At 40.8% G+C, this 17,861-nt stretch overlaps 2 protein-coding genes and 1 long non-coding RNA gene across 3 annotated transcripts in view; 2 read left to right on the forward strand and 1 right to left on the reverse strand.

Annotated features, from left to right (window-relative positions):
* Positions 1 to 8,223, forward strand: part of LOC115628844 — a 51,007-nt gene extending 42,784 nt beyond the window's left edge. The window contains exon 3 of the long non-coding RNA XR_003995848.1: positions 8,091 to 8,223. This is a non-coding gene — a long non-coding RNA (uncharacterized LOC115628844). The remainder of the gene's footprint in view (positions 1 to 8,090) is intronic.
* Positions 8,224 to 8,283: 60 nt separating this feature from the next.
* Positions 8,284 to 12,673, forward strand: LOC115628941 (protein folded gastrulation; the record flags this gene model as incomplete). The annotated part of the gene is made up of 1 exon (XM_030525214.1): positions 8,284 to 12,673. A coding segment is annotated over one exon (2,931 nt), but the record flags the coding sequence as incomplete, so codon positions are not given.
* Positions 12,674 to 13,561: 888 nt separating this feature from the next.
* LOC115628942 (bromodomain-containing factor 1-like) lies at positions 13,562 to 15,027 on the reverse strand. The gene is made up of 2 exons (XM_030525215.1): positions 14,962 to 15,027; positions 13,562 to 14,900 (listed from the first exon to the last, which is right to left on the reverse strand). Exon 2 carries the CDS (start codon positions 14,846 to 14,848, stop codon positions 13,562 to 13,564), a length of 1,287 nt encoding a protein of 428 aa, XP_030381075.1. The 5' UTR covers positions 14,849 to 14,900; positions 14,962 to 15,027.
* Positions 15,028 to 17,861: the final 2,834 nt, after the last annotated feature.

Genomic DNA, 17,861 nt, shown 5'->3' on the forward strand with positions numbered 1-17,861 from the left:
CTCCACCATTAAGGCAACTGATGGGACTGGTTCATTGATATCGACTTAATATTTATATTTATATCGAGAAAGATATTTATGCGAACTCAATTCCACATAGCAGTCGGCTTTCTAAGTAAACAGTAAATAGCGTACGTAGCAGCATTCAACTAACTGACTAGCTGTGCATATCTCAAAAATGATATGTACATATGTTTTATCAAATTTGGTCACAATTTCCTAAACTGCTGTGTTCGGTAGATTTGCAAAAAAAATCAATGTTGACTGTTCGATGTCTCTTGCGATTTACTGCAAAATACAATCGATTTATCGTTAACTGAAGAACAATAAATTTTATTATCATTATCGATGAGATCATGTATAATCAGCAGTGTTGCGAACTTTTTAGAAGGGGAAAAGAAGAAGAATAAAATAAAGCCAAATAATATTACAAAAAAACGTAAAAAAGCAAAATTTCTCTTTACAAAAAATGCTAAGAAAAATTAATTTTTGCAGTTTTTGATATCATCCTGATGAACATTTACTATCATATTCGTTCTATGTTTGTATGCTCGTGCAAATAAACACAAAGCTGCTCTTGTTTTACGGGCCAGCAAGAAACCTTTTTTTTTCTTCCGATAACGTTCTGTGGGCGTTTGTAATTATTCCTAAGTGATATCCATTTGAACCTTTTCGAATTACGTGCACTTTTGAGATAAATATGGTTTAAAATAGTAGTGTTGATAAAAAATAGTCAAAAAGCGGCCACGTTTCCACTTTTTTACATAAGAATTGGCAATTTACAAAAAGCGGGAAAAAGCTAAATATATTTTTTAAAATACAGAATTTCTACTTTCCTCAATTTCGAATTTTTGCCGCAATTTGATTTCAAAAACAGCAAGATTTGACGGGAAAAAATAAGCCAAATTGGCAACACTGATTATCAGCATCATTTTCAAGTAATGATGTGCTGATACAAATACATATGCATTTGACTTTATACGGCGTATCGATTCTTCAAAAACAAATCGTTTTTTAGCAAAAATCGATTCATTTTGCAGCGCCAGTGTTACCCCAGAAACGTTATTCCTTAGCGTGCTAACTACTTGCAACTCATCTTAATTTCCATTCGCTAGCTCCGTCAATTGACAGCTCTTTGCCGACAATTTTCGCACTAAGTATTTCCATGTACGAGCGCTGCTTAAATTTAGTTAATGTGCCTTACTTACCCCTGGCCCGCGCCGGGAGCTGTGAGCTGGGTGCTGGGTGCTGGCTGCTGGAAGAGAGAGGAGAAGAAGGCGAAACGGTGAGTTGGTGCTTTGGCACATATTGTAAAAAATGAAATCAAGAAGAGCAACATTCACATGTGCATTCACATATCGTGCTCGCATAATGCCTGGGCATGATGTGCGTGGCCTGGCCAACTTGACGAGCGACATGTCCGTGCGCTGACAGAGATTATGGCTGGGGCATACACACGCACACACACACACACACACACATACATAAATGCTTACATACATATGTATGTACATTTGTATACGAGCATATACATATGTGTATATGTATGTATGTATGTTTATGCATATATGAACATGGAACATGACACTCGCGAGTCGCATCGCTGGCACAAAAAAATGGCAAATGAATAGCAGGACATACTCACACACACACACACACACGCACACTAACACAGATACGCACATAAAGAGGCGTCACATTGGCACGCACGTCGCACTTGGTTATGTTTTTGCCAGCTGTTGTTGTTGTTGTTGTTGTTTTTCAGGATACCCGGATTGGATTGAATCATTGAATCGAATTGAATACGTGAGAGCACGAAACAGAGAGCAATGCTACGTGTTTGACTGTCCGTCCGCCCGTCCGTCCGTCCGTCCGTCTGTTTGTCTGTCTGCCTATCTATTCTTTATGTTGTTACCGATGCTGTTGTAGTTATTGTTGTTGTTGTTGTCAGGTTTTAGCAAGATGTCAATGTAAGTTTGCGGAATTATGCACACACATGTATGCTCTCCACTCTGCACCCATATTTATATACATACGTGCGCACATATCCGCACATGAACTACGCGTAATAAAACGAATTTCTCCTCCTCCTCCTCCTCCTCCTCCTCCTCCTCACTCTCCACCATCTGTAATGCCATAGTCCGGTCGGCAAAAATAGCGAATGTTGTCCAGCTAAGGCCAAAAATACAAAATTTGGATACCCTTTATTTTCTTTTCTGTTCCCTCTACAAAAACTGTTTCTCAATCCTACAGCCTATACTTCATCGAATGGTAAAGCTTCTAACTCCATCAGCCCATCATACCCAAGAAAGCAATGAAAAGTTGAAGAACTTTTTTGTATTGAGGAGAAAAGTATTTCTGTCCATATTCTTAAAATGACGTTTATTCATTTCTTATGTCAATTTATTTACTTTTCTTAAAGCTAAGCAACAATTATTAAAAAAATAAAAAAAGGTAACATTTTCAAAATGTAAATAGTCTCCAACATAGAGTGATGTCTCTCGACATGCTGATCATGCCTGTAATATAAATATAATATAATATAAATCTCATTTTCTTCGTGACAAAGTACGTTCAAGCCCAATCTAGCGTTTAACTTAAAGTAAAGAGTATCTAGAGTATACTATATATAAATAAAATGAAATGAAGTGAATTGAAGCCCATCAAAAGCTGAGAGGGTGGGGGGGAAAAGTGCCAAACTCAGGCTCAGAATCGGATTCGGAATCGGATTCGGAAACAGACGGAGACTCAGTGGCGTGGAGCGCGCAGTCGAAACTCAAATTGACATCAGTTGCTGATTTTTAATTAAAAATTTGCGACGTGTGAAGTTGATTTCAATTTGGGCGGAAGCTGACAGATGAACAGATATACAGATAGAGGGATACAAAACAAACTGTAGTGGCAGCTGCTGGCATTAGAAACTAGAGAGTCAACCTTTAGCCACCACGTTCGTGACTGACCACACAGCAGCAACAACAACAACAACGACAGCAACAGCAACAACAACAAGAAATTTGGGCCAGTTCATCATTCAGTTCGGCCATTCCTGCCATTTCTGCTGCTCCTAATGCTGGAATGGCAGTGATGCTTCGTGACAGCAGCGAACAGCAGTCATCACATGCCATTCACATGGACAGCTCTTCCTGCACTCCACTCACCCGCGCCCCTTTGCTCCTGCACCGCCAGCACTTCCTACGCATCCTGCTCCCAGCATCTAGCTTAACAGCTCCTCGCACAATCCGATGGATGCCTTCATAAATATAGATTAGTAAATCGAACTGGCCAATGTATTTGTCAGCAGGGTGCAGATTTATCCACACCTACATGAATGAATGAATGGAACTGCCCGCAAAGTGTGGGTCCCAGGGAGACACTGAAATGTTGATATCCCAACTAATTGGTCCTTTTAAAGGTCGCTCGTTTCACTCCAAAAATATGTGAATATCCTAATTCGGCAATTTTGATTCTTTGGATAGACATCTAATAGTTTCCCAGATGCACTCTTTTGGCAATTTAGAGCACACGATTATCGCCCTCCTTCATAGTTTGTTTGCAGGCATAAAAGAAAGTGCTCGGACTCAGATGCAGATCCGTTTCAAGCGACCAAATTGCAATTGAATAATAGTTCTATGGATTCGTAGATTTCATACACAATGCTGAAGACGAAAACAAAGCGATGGTTTGTGATGCATGCATTCAAATGAAAATAAAACAAGAAAGGAATACTAAAGACGAACAGGCTCAACTCTTAAATACCCTGTACCACCCCACAAAAAAGTAATTAAATTAATTAATTAATTAAATTAAATTAATTAACTAAATTAATTTAATTAATTAACTAAATTAATTTAATTAATTAACTAAATTAAATATAAAATATTCCATTCATGCATACATACATTTACATTTACATCAGAATCGTGCCTTATGCGTGTTTGTGTACTTGTACATATGTACATATGTATGTGTGCATTGGGCCTGGTTATATGGCTATAACTTTCTTTTCGATCATTCTATCATAATGAAACTTGGTATACGGATATATAATTACTAACCTAATGTGACTACCAAATTTTAGTTCAAAATTCCAAGAATTACGGGAGTTATAGAAAATCGTTAATAGGGGGGGAGTGGGGGGGGTGGATCAGAAAAAATGAACAAACTCGTCCTTTCTCGGTCTCAGGATAATCTGTATACCAAGTTTGGTTATTCTAGCTCTTATACTTTCGGAGATCCTTGCGTTCATACAGACGGACAGACAGACGGACAGACGGACATGGCTATATCGACTCGGCTTGTCATGCTGATCAAGAATATATATACTTTGTGGGGTCTACCAAGCCTCCTTCTGTGTGTTCCATGTGCACTCGCACAAAACTAATATACCCTTGTACCCTTTGGGTACAGGGTATAAACATATCTTATATTCCCTGTATTGAAATGGTAAAAATGTATACATACTTGTATACATTGAAAACTCTCTTAAGGGACACTTCTTCTATCCGAACACCTCAATAAGGTGAACACTTTTTATAGAACATTCGTTTGGTGTATTAAGTATTTAAGTATCTCCTTGGTTGGACAAAAGTTGTTCTCTCTGTACCTTTGGTATATACTTGTATTGTATCAACTTAGATAATATTTGTTACTTTGATCATCAATATGTTTTCGCCAGTTTCTCTTAAGCTTAAAAAAATGAAGTGAATCGATAATTTCAACTAAATATAGAAGTTACCCCCCCACATTTGGAAGGAATGCTGCACCCATGTCTCCACTCATCATTGAACCTCAATTCGTGTAGAGATTGTGCGATTACTTATATTTCAAATATGCTTACTAGAGAGCACAATCTTCATCCCTGCAATACAGATATTCCAATGAGATCTTGAGGAGCCCTAAAGGGCGTCCATTCGAGGTCAACTTGACGCCTCAATTATGCGTATAAGATAAATTGCTTTAGTGGGGTTGATGAAGAAATTTTCGGATTCGAAACTCGAATGCAAGTTGTCTGAAATCGCATTTTATTTACTGCTTTAAGGTCATTATCCCTCTCTCTACTTCTCCCTTCTCTTTCGCTCCCGCTATCAACTTGGATCGAGCTCAATTGAATTATGATACAGAGAAATGGTATTCTCATTTATATAATACCGTTATGACATTACCCTTATCAGGCGACAAATGCACTTCACACTGCATTAGTGTGTGTGTGTGTGAAGAAGTACTTGACATTCACACGCATTCGACACGCTCACGTCTTGTAAATGAGGCAAGTTAGTTGCTCTTGTTGTTATTGTTGTTGCTGTTGCTGCTGAAAGGCTGACAGCGACACGACGGCCATCGTCCAGTTTTTATGGCGCAGGCCCACCAAAAAGCTATTAACAAGTAATAATGACAATAACAACAACAATAACAACAAGAGCCAAAGCGGCAGCAGCCATAAACTTAAGTGCAACAGTTACGATGCCAATGGCAGGCGGAAGGCAACAACAGCAGCAACAACAACAACAGCGGCAACAACACCAACATTAACTCGAAGGCAGGCAGGCAAGCAATGGGAAATGTTGAGGCCGCTGCATGCCACAACACACTTGAACTCATAAATTCTAAGAAACCGCCGATAACCTACATATATGTCGCTATATAAATAAACATTTCTACGTGTGTGTGCGTGTGCGTGTGTATGTGTGTTGCGCGTGTATCTTGAGCAAAGTGCAACAGCAACATCATCATCAGAAGCAGCAGCCGCAGCAGCAGCAGCTGGCAGTGGTGGTGGTGGTGGTGGCAGCAACAAGTTGACGCATTTGTGCCTCATGCCTCATGCCTCATGACGTTGATGAGCTGCAATCATGTTGTTGTTGCTATTATTATGATGATGATTATTGTTATTGCTGTTGTGTATATAAGCATTTATTGTGGCTGTTGATTGTGACAACATCGCTGACTGATGCGAGTTATCTACACACACACACACACACACACACACATGTATATATACATACATACATACATATACTTATACACATATTAATGTGTTGCCAAGATGCCCCAAGTTCATAGTCTTTGTAGTAGTTGTATGAGGATGTTGTTGCTGCCGCTGTACAATGGTAGAGACATAGAATCAAGTGGAAAATTTGCCCAGACCTCAAACCTCTGACCCGTCTATCCAATACTGAACCATTGACTTCCGATGTCTTAAAAAAATCATTAAAGCATACGGGAGGAAATTGGAAGCTCTGTAAAATAGGCTCTTTGAAGGATTGCCTTCAATTTGAATTTATAAACGGAAAAGCCAATATTTACTTTATGGGCTTGTTGGAACTCATTTTGGATATAACAAGCATTCGGAACTTCAAATCTTCAAATGCAGAAATCTCAAATCGAAAATCATCATCAGCAATCATCTGAAGCTTAAAAGCAACTAAAGGCTTGTTCCTTAGTTCCCTCTGTAGTTTTAGTTGCATTTGTATTGTAGTTTGAGGGGAACTGAAGAAATGTAGGGTCACTTTTAAATGATTGTCCCATATCCTGGACATAAGGTCGAATATTTAGTAGAGCGTGGATACATTTGAATTTCAGAAAGTGCATAATTGAATTAAATTAAACACTTTTGGAAACTTACAATAACATCGTGTGTGAGTTTTTTTTATAAAACAACAATTTTTGTTGGTCCAAGCACTTCTCATATTTTCATTCTAATTTTACGAAATTAAATCAATTATTTCATAAAATATTTATAATGCGGTCATATTTTAAGACTTAATAATACTTACTACTTAATAATCTTGGCGGAAATCGTGTTTAGAGCAGGGGATCTGATTCACACCGAAGATGTCTTTTTATACCCTGTACCCGTAGGGTAAAAAGGGTATATTAGGTTTGTGCAAAGTATGTAACATACAGAAGGAAGCATCTCCGACCCCATAAAGTATATATATTCTTGATCAGCATGACGAGAGAAATCGATCTAGACATGTCCGTCCGTCTGTCCGTCCGTCTGTCCGTCTGTCCGTCTGTCCGTCTGTCCGTCCGTCTGGATGAACGCGAGGATCTCAGAAACTATAAAAGCTAGAATAACCAAAGTTGGCATCCAGATTCTCCTAGGTCCGAGTAAGGACGAGTTTATGTTTTTTTTTTTAATTTTCCCCCCCTTCCCCCGCTACAGAATTTCGTCAATAGCGTCCACATTTCAAATGCTACCTAAACCAAATTTTGCACACATAATTAATATATAATTGTCTACTGTTGTATGAAATTTTATTCAATTCGGTCAATTCTAAGAAAAGTTATTAGCAAAACAAATTCTCCCCAGTGCAACCCCCCCAAACTGCAGCAACAAGTTCGCTCTTCTTCTTCCTCTTTTTGCTGCTGCTATGGGCGCATATAACTCAGTGACGGAAGTTTACCTGGGTACAGGGTATTACACTGTCGGGCTTGCTCGACTGTAGCGTTCTCTCTTGTTTGTTTATCAAAATATTAAATTCCTAATTGTGGGGAGAAGGATCTTAAAATAAGAAGAAATGTGGTTGCTAGCAATTGTTGGAAGATGTCGAAATTGGATCGCTTGAATGTCTGTTTTGTGGGTTTTCTTTCTCTTCGGAATACTAGACTTAAAGTTGAATTTCAATGAAACGTAAACTGGAATTCTAATAAAATAAAGTGTAATAAAAATTAATATTTGTTAGTGCCAAGAGTGGCTTTTGATTTAACATTAACAGTTTTTGCTTAAAAGCGAGTCAAATCTCTAGCCCAATGTTTGGGGCAGCGTCACAAATGTAATGCAATTACCTAACCTTTATTAGAGTGATTTACGTTCATTTTGTAATTTTTGAGCACAATGAGTCTTATTTCCCCACTGTGCGGCCTGACAAACTGGTATTGTTGGTGCAACAAAAGATGCAAACAAAGCGTAGGAGGGGATGGGGGAGAAAAACAGCTGCTGGCTGGCACAGAAAGCGCTCTCTGGGCCAGCGGCACCCGCAGGCGTCGCTTTGGGTGGGGTGTTGTTTGGGGTCCGGGACCGGGACCGGGACCGGATTGGTCAGCCTGCTTACTAACCACCATCATTTCTCTTTCTCTCTGTCTGATTGCAGAAGGCGTGCGCATACCAAAGAGCTTAGAAGAATCTAGACAGCAGCAGAGTTGGGCGAATCGATTGGTTTAGTGGAGCGGTGGACGAAGCACGCGATGGCAGCAAATGCCGCCGAACACAGAGCCGGGCGCAGGCTGTTCTCCAGTCCGTTCCCACTGCTGTTGCTGGCGCTGGCCGCCCTGCACTGTTGCTGGCCCAGCCAGGCCCTGCCCATCACCTCGCGCCCCATTGAGGGCAATGCACAGCGTTTGGCGTGGGACGAATGGCTACGCCTGCCACTGGAGCAGAAGACGTCGGAGAAAAAGGTGACGGCCAAGTCGATATTCACACTACCCTTCCGCCACTGTCCGCCCGGTCATAAGCTTTATAATGAGCGCTGCATACCGCAGATCAACATCGATCCCACGGACATACTGCAGCAGGAGCTGATGGAGTTGCTGGGCGGTGATCTGGGTGGCGGACCGGGTACCACTGGCGGCTTCGACTACGGCGACTATGGCGACGATGAGGGGGATGCTATTGAACAGGCGCCCGCGCCGTCCATGCAAATGGGTAAGCAGCCAACCCCCAGCACTGAGGATCAGGCGCTGCCTAGCGAGGATGCGCCACTAAAGTTTAATATATTTGAAAAGAAATTGCTAACGGGCGCTGGTGATGCGGAGCCAATGGAACCCACGGTGTTGGAGCCGCCCTCGCTGAACTCCACACAATCCGGCCAGTCCAATGCCACATCCACAACAGCCGCTACCGCTGCAACAACAACCACAACAGCAACAACTAGTACCACAACCACAAGAGGCGCCACTGCCACGACACCCACTATTTCGGTGGCAACACCAACAAGTGCCACTTTGCAGCTGGATGGGGGGAGGAGGAAGAGCGCCATTGTCGCGGATCTGCAGGCAGCGTCCAGCAATTCAATGACTGCAACAACAACAACAACAACTACAAACACAATTGCTATGCCGAATAGTAGCAGCAGCAGCAGCAGCGACAGCATTGCTTCAGCCTCGTCGCCATTTCCATTTGGCAGCATCGATGCGATCGTGTTGCCCGCAGGCCTGAGGCCGGATGCGGCTGCCACGGGCGTGGGTGTCAGCCTTGAACCGCCAAGCCTCCAGGGAATCAACGCCAATCGCAACGATGACGGGGAGGCCGTCCAGCTGGTCACGAGCACTCAGCGTGAAGCGGATTTCGCACAACTGCTCAAGGCCGACGCCTTTCTGCCAGCCTATCCGACCAGTGCCGATGTGCAGCCGTCGTTCAGCCATCGCCGCCTCTCCCCGCTCCTGAGTGCGGACATTGATGGTGCCAAAGAGGTGAAGCTCGAGGCTGAGAGGAAGGGGGAGGAGGAGCAGGTCGCCAGCACCGACATTGCGCCAATGGCTGTTTCAAGCGAGGAGTATGCGTACAGCGAAGGCGACGATGCCAGCCATAACGGTGATGATGACGATGACGATGGCGTCGATGATGATGCTCCCACAACAGTGCCAGGTGCTGGCATTGTGAAGCTGGAGGCCAGCAATATGGAGTCCCAAACACCTCAGACTGTAGCATTGCACAGAAACATGAGCAGCATTGCTAGCTCGGCAGCAACAACAGCAACAACAGCAACAATAACAGCAACAACGGCGACAGCAATAGCAACAGAAAGGAGCAGTGCATCCTCATTAGCGACGACAACCACAACAACAACAGCAGCAGCAACAACAACAACGACAGCAACAGAAACAGCCACAGAAACAACAAGTGCGTTGACCACACCCACAATGCAGCTGGAGGCACAACATCCGCAACGGCAACAGGCCAAAGGGAAAGAAGACGAAGCAGCAGAAGAAGAAGGTGAAGGTGAAGAACAACCAGGCGATGAACGTGGAAATGGCGTTGTCTTGAAAAAATCGAAAGTGGAACCGGTTCAGTTGAGCACCGACGCCAGCCACAATGATGAGTCTGATTTTGATGATCATGATGACGATCATGACGATCATGATGATGGTGCTGGTGCTGGTGAAGGTGATGGTAATGGTGATAAAGATGATGACCGGTTTTATTATCAACATTTTGGCGACGCACAGCTCAAAGATATGGATGCGAGCGACACCAGCACAGACAACAGCAGCAGCAACAACAACAACAACAACAATAACAAAAGCGATATGACAGCCAGTGACAATTTAATGATGAACACTATTGCCGGCAAGGGGGACGAGGACGGCAGCGCTGGAGTTGGCGACAAGAGAGCAAGTGAAAATAATTTCGAACAAGAATTGCGCATAATAAACGAGCTGGTAAAGGGCAAAAGGCGCTTGTCCCAGCAGCAACAGCAGCAGCAGCAACAGGCCTCAAGCAGTGAAACAACAACAACAACAACAACAGCCACTGCCACAGTCGATAACTCAATAACTGATGTTTTGACGAAAGCGTCAACAACAACAACAACAGCAAGCGATGAAGTTACTGCAACAGCAGCTGACGATGCAATTGCAACGACAACAGTTGGCGAGGCTGCAACATTGCCAACAATTTGGTCCAAAATAATGCCAATTTTAGGTTTCGGTGTGGCGGAAACAGCGATAGCAACAACAACAATTGCTACTACAATTGCTGAATCGAGTGCCGTTAACAATGCAGCAGCATCCACAGAAACAACAGCACGTGTTGCTGATGATGGCTCCGCACCAGCAGCAACAACAGCAGCAACAACAGCAGCAACAACAGCAGCAACAACAGCAGCAACAACAGCTGCAACAACAGCAGCAACAACAGCTGTAGCAGCGCATTTAATTAATAGTAATGGAAATCGTAGCGATAAAAATATTAATATAATTAGCATAAATAGTTTAGTTGATGAACCCAAAATACCAACAAAAGCAACAGCAACAGCAACAGCAGCACCAACAACAACAACAACAGAAGCAGCAACAACAACAACAACAACAACCACAGCGACAAGTAGCAGCAATGAGAACAACGACAATTACACGCCCTTCTGGTGGATGCCCATAGGCTGGCGCATCGATCGTGTCGTTGACAAAAACGGTGAGGACCGTTCATTGCTGTTGCGTTTCATCAGCAATTTTCAGTCGACATCGACAGCATCGACGCAAGAATCACAAAGTCGCTAACAACAATATAATAATGGTAGTATTTAATAATTGATAGTTTAAACCAATAGGACCTAGAATGTTACCAATCATGCAAATGCAGCTTAAAGGCTCGCCCCCTATCCCCAACTCCTTCGGCATACCCCTCTCAACTCCCTAACTTCTTGTCCTCTGGCTGCTCGCACGCTCTCGCTGTTTTTGCCGCAGAGCGTTGTTGGAGCGCATCGCAGATTGTTGCCTCTCCTATGCCTATGTCCTTTGTCCCTTTTGTCAAATCCGTTTCAATTTTGTGTTGAAGTTCGTTTGTTTGATAAGTTGCATAGGCGATAAGCTGTAGCCCTCACTTGCACATCCTTCAGCTTTCTCCACAATTTTTAATTGCTTTTAAGCTCTTCTCGAGGTGCATGTGTAAATACGAATAACAATTACAGTTTAGTATTTAAAGTAAACCCAACTACTACTTTTTCTATCACACCAATTTTTTTGTTTTTTTTTTTTTTTTGCAATCCTTTCCAATAATTTTTTTGTTGTTATACTATGTGCTGCATTTTTAAGTTGTTGAACTAATTTTAATTGATTTTTTTTTTAAATACCATAGTTTTATTTATATCAGTGTACGCGTAACTTAACGATTGTAGGGCAGGACAGGCAACTGTTGCTGCTCCAGTGTGTTGTTGTTGTTGTTGTTGGTGCAACGAAGAATTTTTAGCAATATTTCATTGTGATTATTTAAAGTTATAGCTAGTTCTAGTACACTATACCTATACACACAAATGCGAAATGGAATTACTTGATATTATATTTGTATGCAAATTGTTTAAAGTTAGTTCTCGTAATTTTTGTATTTTTTTTATATTATTATTAATATTAATATTTACACATTAATGTAGGTAAGTGTCGTCGTATTTGTCTCTGTGTATATAGCATATATCGCAAGCCATCAATAATGAGAGAAGGATACGAATATAAATGTGAACAAAAGCACACACCATGTATATGTATATTTAATAATTTAAATTTTATGCCCGACAGCTGGAACCATTTACTATTATTCAGCAGATGTGTGGCAAAGCGTAAGCGCAACACTACAAAGATATTCTTTAGCATTTAAGCGTAACATTTATGCTATTCAAAATATAGAACCCCTAATTGTAATGCATGTAAATAGTTATAAATCAATATACCTACACATATAGTACATACATATATCAACTCCAATGTATTCCTTTTATTTCTTCTTTGCAATTACCCAGAAAACAAACTAATTTCCAAAAATGAGAAATGTCAGAGCGAGTTTTTTTTGCGAAGGTTTTGCCGCTGATTATCAAAAAGCAGAACAATGCAACTAAATGTGAATTTTTTTTTTTAATTTGTCTGGCTCTGTCTTTGAGGTCTCAATGCAATGGCAGCCGCACAAAAATTAAATAAATTTGTACAAACAACCAAAGCTTCAGAATGAAATATATAAAAATAAACTAAACTGCTGGCTTTTCATTTCGCACAATTGCATCATTTTCCAGTTCATTATGATGACGATGTTAATGCTGTAATAAACTGATTTAATAGCCGGCCGCAGTTTGTGGTCCTCGTGGCTTCTGGCTGTGGCCAGAAGGCTGCCACATTTTCAGCGTGAGCGCGACCCGCTTTTAAGGATTTCTGTGGCAAGCTGTCTGCAGCTACGAATGAATGACACGACCTGCTTAATTGCACAGAGAAGGGGATAAAGAAAAATGAACTAGTTCTTCAGCTTCTCTAAAGACTAATATAAAATTGTAAATTGTAAATGAATTATATTTTATATATGGTTATATGTATATGCAGAATGGGAGCTCCATTCACTTAGAATTAAAGATAGGCTACAAGTTGTGTAAATGATATACTCGCATTTATCCATAATCAGGATAGATAGCCCGAGTAGCGGACGACTTTTAATTAACTAGCGCCTGCTTATCAAAAACCAATTTGACAAGTATTTCTTATACTCTGTAGCCAAAGGGAAAGGGGTGTACATATTAGTTAAGTTCATGTCTGTATTCTACTACTCTATAATGCCGGAATATTAATATAAATGTAACTTTACGACTCTATTATTCACTTAATGAGTTTTATTTAAGAAAAACTGCATTACAAAAATTCGATTCTAGCATTCCATTCTTGCTTAGGTGTATTTAAGTGTTTATTCATTTTGAAAACCATTTGAGTCCCTGCATTTTATCATTTCTATTTTACTCTCCCATCCGAATCGTCGGATTTTCGATTTCAAAACGGAAATGTGATGGAAATGTTTTCCGTATATCGCATGTGCTGTGTATTTTTTCTTAACTCGCATCCAGATTGTATTGATCAGAGGACATCGGTGCAGAACTCATCACATATGCATATCTAGGATGGAGTCCTCATCCCGAGGTGCTGTTATTGGGTGTTTGAGTTCATTAGCTTCACAACCGTAGACTTCATTATCACAATAGGACGAATCGTTGTCTGATTCGATGCTCATACTACTAATGGAGCCACCACTGCACTCAGTGGTACTGTATTCCGACGAACTGTTCGGTGACTGCATAGTCTGCTCTTGAGTACCGGATTCCATTATCGACGGGCCTTCGCACAGATAAAAGAGTGGGTCCTGGGAGCTGCTCGTAGTGTGGGTTTCAAATGTGATAGCATTGTTAGGGGGGACATATTCGCCGTTGGTCATCTTTGCATCGACAATCTGCTTTCGATAGCGCGGCAAGAGGGACTCAAATATTTCGCGAGTCACCTTCACGGAATAGGTATGAATTGGGTCAAGCTGGAAACATTCTAGAGCGTTCTCAAACATTTTCCACATTGTCGCCACGAATTCTGAAATGCCTTTGAAGCGATCGCTCAGAAGGTTTCTTTCCACAGCTGCCCAATCCAGTATGTCCCTCTTTCTGGCATTGTAGTTCGGATTACTGGAAACAGTCAAGTACTCTTTGTCAAAGGGCCAAGTATATCTGGAATACTTTTCACTGCGTAATGTTTTGAGCAGATGGCCGCAATGCAATCGATCCAAAACATAATTGTCGCCGCTATTTGCGTTGTGCTCGGCACTCTTGTTTGTTGGCACCTCGTACAATGCCCGTTTGACGGGCGGACTCGAGTGTTCCGGCGCCGCGGACTTGCGCTTCTTCTTTTCATCACCGGGCTTCAGTTCCACCTCGCTGCTCTTATCGACTAAGGCTAGTCTAGCGTAGAAATCGTGTCTCAGCTCATTTGCTGCCACATACGGTGGCGAGCCCTCTGGATGGTACAACATACAATTCTTGAACATTAGTTCAAAGTCTTCCACCACCTCATCTGCCTGCCAATAGTAGTTATTCACCAATCGCTTCCTTATTGTGCAAAGATCCATGGGGAAGAGAACTACTAAATGGTAGTCCGGTATCCCCATGGCAAAGGCATCAATCGGTTTTTGGAAGTACGTGGAATTGGGATTATCCCAAATATCTTGCAGGACATCCATCATCTCCTCCAGCAAGTTCGTCCTACGACCGGGCCGGTTCGCTGGTGGCACAACCCTTGGCCGTACAACACCTCTTATAGGCGGATAAAATGGCTCCCGTCGTGGCGGGGGCACCCACTGCGGATTCGGATTTTTGGGCATTGCAACGCAATAAGGATTCCACTTCATCAATCCCTTACACTGTCAGTCAGATACTTCTGGCAACCCCAAAACGTTGTTGCTGCAAAATTGCAAATTAGCCACCACTTGAACAATTTGAATGAAATGAAAGGAGAACTTACCGAATAGTTCACAGAAGTTCGCTTGAACTGGAACCACCAGTCACAATTCACCAAACTAGAAAGCACTTGACAAATTTAAATTGATTTTAATTTGATTTTCGATGTTGCTTCACCAATCGCCCGGAGACTAATGAGTTTAAATCAAAGATGACGTTTTGCTCTCTGAACCGATGTGACAGGAACTGCTCAGACCTACTAGATCTACAAAAAGTCCTCAAACTAGTGTGAGTGAATACTACGCCCAGCCTACTGAGTTCCACAAAAAGCAGTGCAGGCTCTGACATATTTATGGAATAGTGGGTGTGCTGTTGTTGAGCATTGGATACAGAGAATCATATGTGGCTGTGGTTCTAGGTAAGCTCATTCGAATAAATCTAATTCTACTGCTGGAGTACTTGTACAAGTATAGCAAGAGAAAGGTTCCCATCAGGCTTTTAGTATTCACATTTTTCGAATGGACGGGGAATAGGGCGTCTATAGCTTATCTTAGTTACTCCCGAGTTAGAGTTTTATAAGTTTGAAGTCTATGAAGGTGATTACATTATATTATGGCAACTGGCGACAAATCATTTGGTCGTGCGATCATCACTTATGTTCGAATGAACGTGCAAGCAACCGACTGAACATGTGTGCGTGTCTGTGCGTGTGTGTTTGTGTCTGACGTTTTGTGTGTATGTTTGCACACACAAAGCAAATACAGTTGCGACAGCTGGCAGCGACAGCGACAGCGGCAAGGACGATGACGATGACGACATCGGCATTCATTCACAACAAACAACCAAATTGGCAAGTAATGGGAACAAAATCAGCGAGCGGAAGCTGGCGGCGCCCCTTTTAACATCACAGGCACATACATATGTATATATCCGTATATACAGTCCAAATCGCATATAACGACAGCCAAGGGAAAATTAATTCAAAATATTATACAATGATAATATTATATTCAGATATATTTTTTAAAGGACTGATGTGTACTTAGAAACAAAGTTCTTCAAATGAATACTGAAAACAGTCCATTATTTTTGAATGACATGGCTTCGAATGTATAAATCGAAATAAATAAGAGTGTACTTTATATATCAATATCAGTCAAACAGATATGTATATTATAAACTGTTCTCTCCCCTTATCGGTCTCATTCTACTCATCAGCTTGATCAGATTTTTCAAAGTATAAAACGTCATCATCACCTCATTTTTGGTTTCGAACTAACAATAACAAGGACTAAATTGTACAGCAAATACAATCTCAATTACAATAAGCAATAAGATATGTCATTGTAGGCGATTTCGACTGTATGCATGCATATGGATTCACGTATGTATGTGTGTATATGGACACACGTTTTTACACACCAAATGACACACAATATGCTAAAATATATGTCAAACTTGCATGCAGCTGGCAGCGTCACGTGTGTGTGCGTGTGTGCGTGTCCTTCATGTTTTAAATGCCATTAGCAAAATGTTCCCTCTTTCAAGTATATTTTGAAAATTTCTTTGGGTAAACATATGCAGACGGCATGTTAACATGGCGAATAAAATATATGGGGAATAGGGAAGGGGAACATGGGAAGGTACATGAGAGTCGTTGGTGTTGGTTTAAATTGTTTTGGAGAAAAAGTGCCAAGCTAATGACAGCTTAGATGGTCGATTAGGTGAGAGAAAAAAGAATTCCTCCACATAGGGCTATGGAGTGTCTTAATGAGCAAATCTTGAAGTTTGCATTAAATTATGAAGATTAATGGAGATTCGGATGAATTGAAAAAGAGCTGCTGAAGAAATATAAGTAATTCAACAAACAATATCGATTTTATTTGTCTAGGCTGAGGAGCAAATCTATGCTGGGGGTTAAGCAGTGTAATGGCCTCAGACTAAAAAAACCCAATAAAAAGCAAATTTAATTTAAAGAGCAATACACTTATATTAAAAAATAGATAATAATAAATACAAAATAGTGCAAAAAAATAAATAAAGATGTTTCGACCATCACTACAAAAGTCAGTCTTCACTTTAATTTATTAATATTTTAGAATTATTACTTTGTTTAGCAAACATTTTTGGCTCAACAAAAACGTTCATCTTGCACAATTGTTGTGTGAATCAAAACCCGATTTATTGAAAAGAGTTGGGGAGAACTAAAGCCAATGTTTCATGTTCTTCCAACAATTAAAAAATAAATAAAACTGAATGAATAATCGTACTGTCAGTTGTCAGGTAGGCCTTTGTCTTTTTTTTCACAGACATTCTACATTGCAGATCCAACAACAGGAGAACAAAAGAGATAATCGCTGTGGCAGACAACACTAATTAACAAAATTAGCTCCATAGCTCCTAAATAAGGATCGATGGCGTCGCTGATAATTAGTAAGCTTGGTCCAGTCTTTTTTGTTGTGTGATTGGGCAACAAATAAAAGTTGAAAATAAATAAATAAATAATATAAATAATATGGTTTATATTGTTTTCTTTTTTAAGGGCGAATAACAGTCGTCAGCCACTAGAACTATTAAAGGAATTAACCCAATTAAGGAAGTATTTTGTAAGGCAGGCCCATCGAGAGGGACGTATTTAATGGGCCCATGCTATTTAAAGGGACTTTATCTAAATCGTATATATAATCATTTATTTATTTCATTTATATACACACATACACATATGTACATGTGTAATTATTGCTTTGCAGCTATAAGTCTATATTTTATTAACTGTTCAATCTTAGGATATTAGATGTTAATTTGTATCTAAGTAAAAGCATTTTTAAAATTGTCTGTTTAAGATAAAAGTTTTATTTTTATTACCATTTGAAGATCTCGCAAATCCTTTTACAAATGTGCACAGATAAGAGTGGGGTGTGGAGGAGGGACGAGGCAGGCCTTGCATGTTTGCCAACTAGTGCG

This window comes from Scaptodrosophila lebanonensis, unplaced genomic scaffold (genome assembly GCF_003285725.1).
Source record: "Scaptodrosophila lebanonensis strain 11010-0011.00,11010-0021.00 unplaced genomic scaffold, SlebRS2 tig00000129-arrow-arrow-pilon, whole genome shotgun sequence".
NCBI classification, from domain to species: Eukaryota; Metazoa; Arthropoda; class Insecta; order Diptera; family Drosophilidae; genus Scaptodrosophila; species Scaptodrosophila lebanonensis.